Raw genomic sequence first — 12,910 nt, 5'->3', positions numbered from 1 at the left:
TGTGTAATGTTTCCTCTAGAGGGCGCTCGGCGGCCCGAAACCCTGAACATAATAAATGGAACAGCATTTAAACGTCGTTTTTTGCCGGACAGAAGAAGACAATGAAGTATAATTGTTTGTAATATATTTAAACGCAAGGATTGAGATCAGCAATCTCAAAAAATATTAAGTAACTGCAAAAGACTGTGATTGGTCCAGCTTGACAGCGCGGGGAAACGTCACAGGTACCACATGATAAAGTCACTGCTGCAGACGCACACTAGTCAGGGCACTGATTAGGGCAAAGAATATACACTAGCAAGAACGTTCCATTGCAGCGGTCCTGCGTTTCCGCCATTTTGGGGTGAAAGCGAGTCGCAGTCCACTAGTTTCTATGGCAATATCAGCTGCTTTGTTTAAAAAAAAAAAAAAAAAAAAACGTACATTAAAGCTGAAATACAACCTGAATGATGACAACACAGAATAAAATACTATCACTAGTGATCATCAAATCCTTTTAACACTTTATTTTACACACTTTGTGTTTAAGTCTTCCACTTTTTTCACAAAACCTTTGCTCTCTAGAAACCCAGTCAGTTTGGGTTAAAATTCTTTAAAAGGCTGATAAACACTGAATTATTACCAACAAATTAAATTGAGGACATGCATCAGAAAAATTGGGAATGTTGGACAATAAATATATGGACAATAAATATATGGACAATAAATATAAGTGTCCTAAAGTGTGAATTATGCGATAACAGACACAGCAATGCATCATGTATTATTGTTATGTTTGTAGCGCGATCCATTAAAACGTAATATATATATATATTTCAATTCAGAACTAGATATTATTACTATTACTCCACTAGGTCTGAAATGTGAAATATATTGTTCGCTGCAAACATGATGATCTTAAATTTATTAATTATTAATTTACTTTAAATGTGTAAAGTTGCATAAAATGGAAATACTCAATAAAGTAGGCTAACTATGTTACCTCAGATGCATGAATGGTTGGATTCCAAAACTGGTCAAATAAAACATATATAAAGACAATACATTTACTGTAGGAGCCATACAATTTACCCTACTGGTGACTTAATTTAAAAAACTGTTCTTTGCGCTTCTGATTTGGCAGTGAAATTTCGCTGATTTTGGGTGCGTGAAGGATTCTATGGTCCAGTTAGTATTTTCACCCCATAATGGCGGCCGCGCTACCGGAGCGCCATCTAGTGGCTGTTATCCAAAAAGTGTCAAAGTGTCGCCTCTTGGGTTCCAAGCTCTTTGATTAGGGGGTCTGTCATTTTAGGGCTTTCTCAATCGCAAAATCCTTCCAATGCACTGAAAAGTTCGTCCGAAAACCAGGGAGTATCGTCCGAAAACTTAGGTAGCTGTCAGCTGATTTGTTGCCTCGCTGTTCTGTCAGGCAATGTTTGTTTGCGCATGAAAGAACCTTGATTTCGGACAGACTTCTGAGGCGGCGTAATGATCTACTGCAAAATAGAGCGAGCTTTGGTGAAAACTAAGCAAATATTAAATTACTACAATTTGTAGTAAACAGTAGTAGCTAATTTCTCGCTAGAAATGACAGTAGAAGTGAAAACGTTGGTCAAAAAGGTACATTTACAACAATACTGACCACCACCAACAACCGCAACTGTCAACCGTCAATTTAAAGTACAAAACAAGTAAAACGAGAAGATCCAATGCGCTCAAAATAAGGGTCTCGAGATATATTTTTGTCGGACAGTAACTTTACAGTACATGTGCAAGACAGTACGTGTGTATGTGGGTATGTGTCTAAAAGAACTCAAACTTAAAATGCTTAACGTGCCCACGACACTTTAACAATTTGAGAATTTATTTGACTTTACGATATAAACGCAACATCAAAACCATAGAAAAACATACTGCTCCATCAGTTTGTTAAATGTGACATTTGTCTATATGAGATGAATCTACCAGATAATGATCAAATGTACGATTTTAATTGTTCTTATATTAGAAATATAATTTATATAGTGAATAGGTAAAAGAGTTTCCTTGTTGCCTAATGCCTAGTCAGTGTAATATTTAGTGCTATCTTAAATCACCACACGATGTCACTATTGATCAACTTCTGGCCCATCTTACTTTGGAAAAAAAAAAAAAGAAAAAGAAATTGGAATAACTTTAAACACCAGAGGGCATAGATACTCTTTACGTGCCCTCAAAATCACTTTTGATTGGTCGATTTTAAATCTCCCTATTGGAATAATATAAGGAAAATTGCCCGATTGCTTTTACTATAGTCTTCTTCACATGATCCTACTTGAGCCTATTAAATGTGGAAAACACACACAGATGCGCAAAAAAGTCGTTCTTCTGCTTTTTTTCACTAGGAAGTGAGGCACATGACCAGGCGCAGCTGATGTCAGAGTTTCACATTGTGCAAAGTTCAGGCAACCAGATTAGGAGGTATGTATCAGCTGGCCACTCAATGAGTGTTGTGACATGGGAACCCAGAGGAAAGCCTTCTGTCCTGCCATAAATCTACGTACACAAGCCTTATCAAAGACTTGAGATGCCACCTACCAAACAACAGGTATGTGTCGGATTACAGTCTGACTGAACTGAAGTTTCACCTGGGGTTAGTTTGAGAGGTTAATTCACATATCTCACAGACTGTTGACAGCTGTGGTTGACATGTTGTTGTCTCGTTTAAGTGTATTCAAACTAGTTTTGTCGCCTGGCGGAACTTGTTGGACCACAGGACGATTAAGTTAAACAAGGAAGCTTGACTGACTTTAGTCAAGTACTTTCCAAGCCTAATTTATCAGATTTTATTGTATCAGGTTTAAACAATTCAGCAAGAGACAAGCCAGCTACTGTACAGATTATTTACTGCAGCCAAGGCTTTGAATAAAATAACGAGATGACATTCAAGTGCTGTATTTAGCCACTGAGTGAATAAACTGGTGGGAATGTGCAGTGCAAACATGTAAATTCTCCTGGAATGTGTATTATCCTGCCTGTAGCAAAACAAGCTCATGGCTTGACATCACAAGATCACATTAATGTGCGAACAGCTGATTGTAAGTTGCAGGAAAACCCTCCAACTTACTGCAGATTTTCCTTTAAATGAATGTTCATTGTCAGATGCTTCAGCTTCAGTACTATTTTTTTTTTTAATAAAATATTTTGTGATACCTTTGAAAAAAATGTCTCAGATGTTTAACCTAAAATTCCCTAGAGCTGTAAAATTAAAGTAATAACATATCCCAGATCATTCGTTTTTGAAGGAATGTGATGGCTAAAAATCAGAGAAGTAGTTTTTTGTGCAATAACTTCCTTGTTACAGTCACTTAATTGAGAAAGCAGATTCAGTAAATATTTTAAGAGCACAGCAGATCTGGTATCAGTGTGTAAGTGTTTCATTGTAATACTTCTTCAATTTTTTTTATAGGAGCCTGGTGGAGAAATGGACATAATCAGTAAGGAGAACGGGGAACTTAGTGCGTCGGGGGAGAGTGCAGAGAGCATAGAACTGAAAACCACCCAAATTAACAATGAGACAAATGGGGACCTGAAAGCAGATGAGGATCTAGTGATGTTTCTGAGAGATCAGCTAACTCAGCTGGGCCAGCGGTCACCAGAACAAAAAGACCAGGAGCTAAGCCAACTACTGCTTCTGTTCATCCAGGTACAGAAAAACAGTGAGAGGAGTGAAGGAGAACTGATTATTATAAACTGGCCGCTATGCCTATAAAAGGGATGGTTCACCCAAAAATGAAAACCGTGTCATCATTTACTCCCCCTCAAGTCGTTCCAAACCTGTATAAATTTCTTTGTTCTTCTGTACGCAAAGGAAGATATTTGCTAGAATATTTGTAACCGAGCAGATCTCGCCACCCCACCCCCAGCATTGACTACCATAGTAGGGGGAAAAAATACTATGGTAGTCAGTTGGGGGCGAGATCTGCTTGGTTACAAATATGCTTCCAAGTATCATATACAGCAGAACAAAGAAATTTTATTTTGGTTTGGAACAACTTGAGGGGAATAAATGATGACAAAATTTTCATTTTTGGGTGAAATATCCCTTTAAAATTCTTCAGAAATATAATTTAAATATCTTTAGTTGATGTTACCGCGAGTAACATATTTGTACCATGTCTCAGAGACAACACAATGCTATGTTTCAAGTGGTTAACATAGCATAATCAGAAGAGCTTTATTTGTAATTACAGCAATACAGTATTTTCTCCATCATACAGTATATTTTAAAATTAATTGCATGCCATTTAGCAACACAAGTCATCCAGCTTTTATTAATATGATATTTTAATATCGATTTAGCTTACTGCACTGTGCAACAAGTGTGTCGTAACAGCCACAGAGCAAACGCACAGAGTAACGTTACAACATGATTGTTTTGACAAAGTAAAACACCGCTGTGTTACCCCCAATTTTAATTAATCAAATAAAGTGACCTATATCATGAGTAGTAAAAGTTACTTTTTTTTTTTTTTTTTTTTTTGAATAAGCGACCACTACAAGCAAAATGTATTTCTGTCATGACAACTCTCTTAGTGTTTGAAATGGTAATGGGTATGACAATGTTGATATGTTTGGTCTTGGCAGAATACATCTGCTACGCTGCTGCTGATTTTATTACTGCTGCTGCAGAGCAAGTACGGCATTTGCTACTGCCGATACATCCACGACACGCTGCTGTGAGCAAATAAGACGTGCTGCTGCTGTACAATATAGCGTACATAAATTACCTGTAGCAGATCTAGATACAGGTGGAGCTGGGGAAGGTGGAGGGTTTCTGAAAGCGCGCTGCACTGCTAAGGCAAATGCTACACATGTATTTGAAGATTGAACATGTGAGCTCATTGGCTACTGATACAGCAGGAACCAATCATCTGTGTCTTATAGACAATGATGTGATTACGAGCAGTTGAGTTAAGGACCTATTAGCCTGCCCATTTAGAGTTTCATGACAGAACTTTGTATATACTTAAAAAAACTAACCCCAAACTCATAATTCATATAGTTCATCATAAAAGCAAGCAAATTGAAAGTCTGTTGATTTGACTGATAATGTATATTAATCATATAGAGATTAAATCCAAAGAAACTAAATATTATACAACTTTTATAACATTAGCTGCTTGTCAGTGATATATCCCTTTGACAGAAGCACTTTTCCTCACACTGACACCAATTAAACTAAAACCTTGCATTTCCTGTTTAAATTCCAGCAATTATCTGTCGCTAGGAGACAACTTATCTGGTTTGTGGCTGCACTGACAAACACTCATGACCTTCTGAGATGTAATCACACTCACAGGCTTAGTGTGGGTGCATGTGTGGAGGTTTACACACGTGTGACTCATTGACTTACAACTACTGCATTCTATATAACTAGGATTAAACCAACCATAGAGTAAGGAGTGAGGCATTACATCTGCTTGAAAAGTCACACAGAAGTAGGGATTGAAGTTGGGAATGTTGGGTGAAATATTCACTCAGTTTAGGGAAATGAAACTTGTGTTGTTATGAAAACACTCATTTTTGGAAGTAAACTTCTGGTCAGATATTTTTGTTTCTGCCTTGTGATAACTGCAGATTATGCTTTCTGTTTACTATTATCATGATTACCTTTGTGAGAAACATGTCATGAACATCTCAAATGTATATTTATTGTGTTCTTTTAAATATTTGCAGAAATAATCTTTCCACTAACTCTTTATAAGGTCTCAGAGAGCAGCAGCGTCCTTGATGATCTGGACCTCCAGGGCTTGGCTCTGCAGGTTGGAGAAGCTCTTGTCTGTCATATACAGCAGAGAGTGGCAGAAAAGCCTGCAGGTACCCAAAGATAACATTCAACACAGTATATATAAAGTAGCAAAGTTGTAACAGTGGCAGTGAATCACTATAGGCCAAAAACCGACTCTGTTGGTGTTTAAAGGGGAAGTAGCCCACTTCTTTATTTCACAAACATGCAACAAAGTAAATGTTGACCATTTTGGCTCAATGTGATGCATTTATTTTTGGTTTTATCTTTATTATGTTTAGTTTAAATTGCATTATTCAAAATGGATTTGGAATGGATTTTTATCTGTTGTGTGCTAATATACAGTAAGATCAAATGGCTTTAATTGTGCTCTCTGTTGCTTTTATGGCTTCGGTTAAAATAGAGGAAGCCCGACATGAATTGGAGCAGTTGTTTCAGAGGTCAGAGGTCAAAAGCAACCAAGGATGGCTTCTGCTCAAATCAATATCTCTTTTGTCTAACAGAGACGCTGTAAGTTGTACTATAAAAATTATGATATATTTGTTTATGCAATCAGTTTAGTAATTACTTTGCTAGTGTTTTATCAATAACAACACATTTCAAAAATATAGTTAAAAAGCAATTCTGATACATTTCATGTATGTAACACTTTACGATAAGGTTTCATTAGTTAACATTTCTTAACTACTTTAGTTAACATGATCTAAGAATGAACAGTACTTGTAAAACATTTATTATTCTTAGTAAATATTAATTTCGTCATGTACTAGTACATTATTAAAATCAAAAGTTGTATTTGTTAACATTAATGCGCTTGGATTTAACGAACAATGAACGGCTATTTTTATTAACTAACATTAGCAAAGATTTAAATAATGTAACAAATGTATTGCTCATTGTTAGTTCATGTTAGTTAATACATTAACTGATGTTAACAAATGAAACCTTATAGTAAAGTGCTACTATGACTTTTGATTGCTGAGACAAAAATGTATTCAATTCAGCACGTCATCATTTTCTTTTTTTCTTTGTTAGGGTTTTATTACACAATTGAGTGTTCAGATGCCTAGATCTATCATTGAAAGCATTCTTCTGTCTGACTCGATCCTGTCTAGTCATGTTTTGACAAGAAGCTGTTGTGTTCTTCGACAGGAGGTTGGTGTTATGATCAAGACAGGTCTACCTGCTGCATTAGTCAAGTGTCTATACCTGTTTGTAGCTTTGCCTCCCCGAAAAGAGAGCTCTGACCCTCAGAAGAATGACAAAGAGGAAGTCAAATGCTCTTTTCAGGACACTTTTATTCAGGTTTTTACATTTTGACATGCTTCATTTTATGTTGTAAAGCAATTACTCCACAGATGCTCATCTTGTGTTTCAAAATGGGATACTGTTTATCCATTAGCACATCCAGATTTAGAAAGCTACATCTTTGTTTAGTATTATTATTGTTTGAAAAGTTGCAAAAACTGATTTAGTCCTTTTAATCTTACAGTGAATGACCATGTATACAAAGTTTTCATACATATCTAAGGCATTTGTGTCAAACTAAGAGAAATATGTCTCTTTAAACCTCTGCTCAGGTGATCTTGCAGCTGTGCAGGCATGTGGGTTTTGTGGAGGTTCTGCTGGAAACCCAGGAGCTTTCAAGTGTGATGATCTCTCTCACCCTGCTGTGGGATCAGTGCAGCCCCTCATGGAGACGGCAGGCGTCCCGTGTGCTCCGAGCAGTGTCTGCTGCACAAGCTCACAAAACTGTACCTGCACTGCAAGGTCAACAACCGCACACACAAGCTCCTGCCCAACTGAATGCATCTAATTAGATTGCATTTTTCATAATAAATGATTCACATTTAGTTTATTGAACAAGTGAACAAGTTCTCTAAGCGATCCTGGGTGGAGTAACTTCCTGTTGACGTTCAAAGTGTTCTCAAACAAAACAGAGGCTAGCTAGACCCTCCCTCCTCCTCCTCGTCCTCCCACTCCCCTCCGTGCTTCCTGAAACAGTCATGAACGCGCATTTAAAATCATTCTTGTCAGTTATTTGCTGGAGCATGTTTATTATGATTCGTGGTCCAGGCTGCACCAGTTTGTTTTTGTTGCCGTTTTCGGAGCTTGTGGTGACTACAGAGACCGCGTTTTTTTACAGTGTGTTCAGGGGACAGGCAGCTAGCGGATAGTGAGGAGATGTTTGCTGTATGTGACAAAAAAATGTTTTGGCCTAAAAACGCGTGATATTGCTTAGAGGACCTTTAATATATACTGTAGGTAATATCTACTTTTATCAACAAAATAACTGTATTTTGGCTAAATATGGAAAGGGACTGTAAGCACATCGTCAGATGACTATGATATTGATTTTCCCTTCAGATGATGCTAAATTGAATTACTTAGTTGTCCCAAACTTATATTTACGTAACATTCGTTTTTTATCGGTAGATCACAGTTAGAAAATCTTAGGCATGATACAAAAAGCTTCCAGTTGACCCCCTTTTTGGCGGTCCTGGGTCTAGGATATTATATTGGACATAATCCAGTTCAGAAAGTTTGACTGGGGACATCTTATCTTGGAGCCAGTGACAATTAGAACAAATTTACAGACTGACTTAAGGGAAACTTAGTTTCTGAATTGTTAGTATATACCTCAGGTACTTATTTAATTCTATTACACTTATTTATAGTGTTTTGTTTCCTTTAGCTAGTAACTGCATGAAGATCTGCATCCAGAACATGCATAAGATCAGCGAGGACGTTCCTGGTCATGTTCTAGCTGAGGTTGCTGTGAGTGTTTTCAGCTTTGTGAAGGACTCTTATCCAGTCAGCCCTGCTCTTTTTGAGGAGTTTGAGAACAACGACGGCTATGGCATCTTTCAGGCCATCTTGTTACGGTAAATTCACGAGTTTTGTTGGGAAAAATCATCAATATAAATGGAGATTGTCGCTAAATAGTGCACATATGAAAGGCACAATGAAGCTTTAAAAAATTAGGTAGACCACTACTTTGAGAAAATGCATTTACTTAGGTAGTTTCCATTCCTTTCTGCTGCTCTTTTTCTTCCTCTCATTCTCAGCTCCTTCCTCTTGCAAGTTTCTTTTCGAATGCCGCAGAATTCAATAATTAAAGAGCTCGTAATGAGATCAGCAGTAAATTGAGCTCAATCACATTACTGATCATGCCAGCTCTCTCTAACTCACTGTGTGTCTGCGCTTCCTCACAGCAAGGGTCACTGCAGGACAAGACCGCCCTTAATGAACAATGGGTCTCATTCACCAAGCTTGCTTATGCATGTATTTGTACATAAAACCTGTGTGCAAGCATCTACATTTAATCCGACAGAAATGTTTATGTTACTTTCCTGTGCAAATACTGTAAGTAAGTACGCTTAGTAAATGAGACCACTGTTACCTAGTTGCCTGTTGTTGGGGTCTGTAAGATTATTTAATGTTTTGTTAAGAAGTCTGTTATGCTCACCAAGACAGCATTTATTTGATCAAAAATACAGTAAAACTGTAATATTGTTAAATATTTCAATTTAAATTAATTGTTTTCTATTTTAATATATTTTAAAGGGTTAGTTCACCCAAAAATGAAATTTCTGTCATTAAGTGCTCGTGTCGTACCAAACCAAAGACCTTTGTTCATCTTCGGAACACAAATTAAGATATTTTTGATGAAATTCAAGGGTTTCTGAACCACACATAGGCAGCAATGTCACATTTGAGGTCCAGAAAGGTATTAAAGACATCGATTAAATAGTCCATGTGAATACAGTGGTTCAACCTCAGTGTTATGAAGTGACGAGAATACATTTTGTGCGCAAAAACAAAACAAAAATAATGACTTTATTTAATAAGTTGAACTGTTGTTATACACAGTTGACGTAGTGAACACAGTGCAGGCTTCTGTGTTTACGTCCGAATGCCGCTCAGTATTGGCTGACGTTGTACACGTGAGCACCACAACGCATACGTGTGATGCTGTCACTGGAGCCGGCCAATAAATCATTGTAATATCATTCTAAAATCATGCTGATCAATGCTGATTTCCTGCTCACGTAACATTTCTTATTAGCAATGTTGAAAACAGTTGTGCTGCTTAATATTGTTTTACGATTCTTTGATGAATAAAATCAGTATAATGCTTCCTTGCTGAATAAAAGTATTCATTTATTTAAAAAAAAAAATCATACTGACAAAACTTTTGAATGGTAGTGTAGCTTTGACCAAACTATAGAGAGTTGTAAAGAGTAAATGATACAAAATCCTATTCATACTGTGTTTTACTCGAATTTAAATATGTTTTTTCTTTGAGCTGTTGCAAACATGTACATACAAGTATAAACGTCATACTGGACTAGAGAATGACAAATTTTTGCCCTTTGCAGCTGTGAGGAAGAAGTTACAGATGAGCACTTTCTAGCTGTTCAAGACCTTCTAGGCCTCATCGCATCATTCACGCTTTTTGGCAAGGCTGAGCTGAAGGTGGCCATATGTGTGAACAACCCCCAACCACCAGGCTTCAGGTTTGACCCCACCCTGACTAACGGTAAGCCGCCATGACAGTGAGTGCCACTCTGCATCTCTGCTGCGCCACCTCATAGTAACGCCACAGAAAAGGCAATTATGTCTAGGATGATGAAGTGTAGCTCTCCTCACTAACCCGGTTAAGCCACCCTGCATCCATTCTCCTCATCCATATAGCAATTCTCCATTCATCACCACCAGAGCACCTCACTCCTGAGAGAGAGAAAAACAGCACCTTTTTTAAGCTTTATTTCATTTGGCTTTGATGTGATTTTAATTATGGGTGAAACTCAATCTTATTACCCTCTGCAGCTATATTTATTTGCCATAAACATCAGAGCACCTTTGTCCAAAGAGCCAATCAGTCTTTTTTCATATGTTGACGCATTTGAACGCTGATATAGTTCTAAACGTGGTTTAATCTATTTAATACGTGCCATATAACACAGTTTCAGCCAGCATAACTGTAAATAACTCAATACTGATGCAGAGTTTCTCATTTGCATGAGCTCTTAGTTGTTCATAATGTCATCAGTAATGTTGCTCTCTCACAATGTACTTTTAGGAATAGCATTACAAATTGTGCATGTAATGTGTAGTCTGCATAAAGTCAATGAATACAAGGCTATTCTAATCAAATATGATGCAAAGTTCTTTTTTGTCCAATCAAGGTAATTGCATCTCAAATCAGTTTTATTTTATTTTATTTTATTTATTTTACTTTATTCATAAGTTTTCTGTACAGAAAATTTTCTGAGCTTTTCATTTGTATTTTTATTTTATTTGGGTGTATTTTATGGTTTTCCTATTTCATTCAACTTTTTCTTTTGCTAGAAAGTGTTTAATTAAATACTTGACGAGTTGATCCTTTTCCTCCTCACTTTCTAAGCGCCTGACTGTCTTTATATTTTCAGGTACGCCAGTGAAGAACCTCACAGCCTTCAAAATAATCCAATCCTCCTTCCTGCGCTCAAGCAACACAGTGATCTGTAGCCAAATCCTGCGCACCATCCAGATGATCTGGTCTTGGGAAAAGGCTAACTTCTTCCTGCTGGAGTGGACTCTACAGTCTCTGGCTCAGATGGCTGAGTGTGTGTGGCAGAAATCGCCACCTGTCCATCACATTTTCTTCGAACTGTTTGAGAACGTCATTTTCCAACTCTCCTACATCCCACACGAGACCCTCAGGAAGGTACAAGCTGTGCTGAAGCAGGGCTGTTCGGAGGCCTTCAACGTCGCAGCTCTGGACTGCTTCTACAGACTCATCATGCACAGCGGATTGCTGTCTGATGTCCTGAGTGATGGAGGACTGATGGAGCAACTGTTGTTTGAGCTTAAAAGAAGAGCGAAGATAATCAGAAAAGCTGGTGTTGCTGGTGAGTCCTTTGGGGTTTACTCTGTCTGTACTATGAATTATGAAGACAGTTTGATCTGATCCTGATCTGAGGTCTTATTTATCGACAGCAAGTGAGGATGAAGAGAAGGCTGACAACTATGAGAGGAAGTTGACCTCCAGTATTTTGAATGTGGTTGCAGCCCTGGCCTTGCGGTCAGTCAGGAACACTGGTTGGTTGATGTAATTTTCTTTATAACGAATCCACTATGCAGCTAGGAAATAATTACAATATTTTATAATAAATAAAAAAAAAAAATAAAAAAAGATCTTCTATGGAGGAAAAAAAATCTCTCATTCTCTTAAGGAGTTTATCCAAAGGACACTACATTCGAATTCATGGTGTCTGATCAGTCTCTTGGTTTTAATAGTGTTCATCAGGGACTTGGGGATGATTCCTTATGTGAAGATCTTTCTGGATGTTGAACAGTTCCGCAGTCCCGCTCTGTGCATCCTGGAGCAGCTTTCCGAGGTGAATCCAGAGGAATACATGAGCACCGCCATCGGAGCCATCTGCTCCTCCACTGAGAGTGAGCTCAGACTCAAACAGGATCTTTTACAGGTATTTACTCCATTGCTGCTTTTTATTTTTGGCTCTCTCACTTCCTCAGTCATGAACTGTAAAGACCATTATGCATTTCCATGTTTATTTCTGTCTTCCTGGTTTAGGCTGTTTTTTGTTTTGTTTTTTTGTTTGTTTTTTTAGTATTATTTATTATGCACTTACAAATTTTGAAATACAAGTCAGAACTGATTATTCCAAAGCATGATGGGATTATAATGGAGAGGGCTTCTACTAAAACTAAACTGTGAGTTCAGGTAACCTGTAACTGTCTGTAAATTCAGCTTCCGTTCTTAATTGTAACAAATTATAACATGTTTAAAGTATAATGAGCCGGTGAATTTATTATATCAGCTTTTGGGAGCCTGATTCCATTATAGCCAAATTCAGATTGATTTGCTAATATACAGTTAGCTGTTAAATCAGGCTTCATTCGATTAAGCTTGCAGCCTTGTGGTGCGACACACACAAAATTATGAGCAATATCAGATCAGAGAATGTGAGAGAAATCCAATTATGCATAACTATATTATTCAGTTACTGTACATGTCCATTTTTTAGATTCAAGCGCAGGAATACTAACCTGCAGACCATTAAAGTGTAAGTGGGTTAAGGCTGCTGACAATTGGATTCACCCCGACCACTCTGTGAAATGTGTCAAAGC

The 12,910-nt window shown here is 37.5% G+C and overlaps 1 protein-coding gene across 5 annotated transcripts in view; it reads left to right on the top strand.

The window, feature by feature from the left end:
• Nucleotides 1-2,262: 2,262 nt before the first annotated feature.
• wdfy4 (WDFY family member 4) overlaps nt 2,263-12,910 on the top strand; it is a 55,550-nt gene continuing 44,902 nt past the window's right edge. For 2 of the 5 annotated variants that reach the window (XM_048205239.1, XM_048205236.1), the window contains exons 1-11: nt 2,263-2,569; nt 3,431-3,667; nt 5,730-5,841; nt 6,174-6,280; nt 6,923-7,075; nt 7,351-7,540; nt 8,466-8,655; nt 10,153-10,313; nt 11,206-11,667; nt 11,756-11,857; nt 12,056-12,246. In XM_048205239.1, the coding sequence (XP_048061196.1) occupies nt 2,549-2,569; nt 3,431-3,667; nt 5,730-5,841; nt 6,174-6,280; nt 6,923-7,075; nt 7,351-7,540; nt 8,466-8,655; nt 10,153-10,313; nt 11,206-11,667; nt 11,756-11,857; nt 12,056-12,246 (1,926 nt within the window). In that variant the 5' untranslated portion in view covers nt 2,263-2,548. Of the gene's footprint in view, nt 2,570-3,430; nt 3,668-5,729; nt 5,842-6,173; nt 6,281-6,805; nt 7,076-7,350; nt 7,541-8,465; nt 8,656-10,152; nt 10,314-11,205; nt 11,668-11,755; nt 11,858-12,055; nt 12,247-12,910 lie in introns of all 5 variants that reach the window. The other 3 variants (XM_048205238.1, XM_048205235.1, XM_048205237.1) reach the window with 3 other exon arrangements.

The sequence above is a fragment of the Megalobrama amblycephala genome, linkage group LG10 (assembly GCF_018812025.1).
Source record: "Megalobrama amblycephala isolate DHTTF-2021 linkage group LG10, ASM1881202v1, whole genome shotgun sequence".
NCBI lineage: Eukaryota > Metazoa > Chordata > Actinopteri > Cypriniformes > Xenocyprididae > Megalobrama > Megalobrama amblycephala.
The sequence above is the reverse complement of the archived record's forward strand: the minus strand, read 5'-3'. Positions and strand labels throughout refer to the sequence as shown.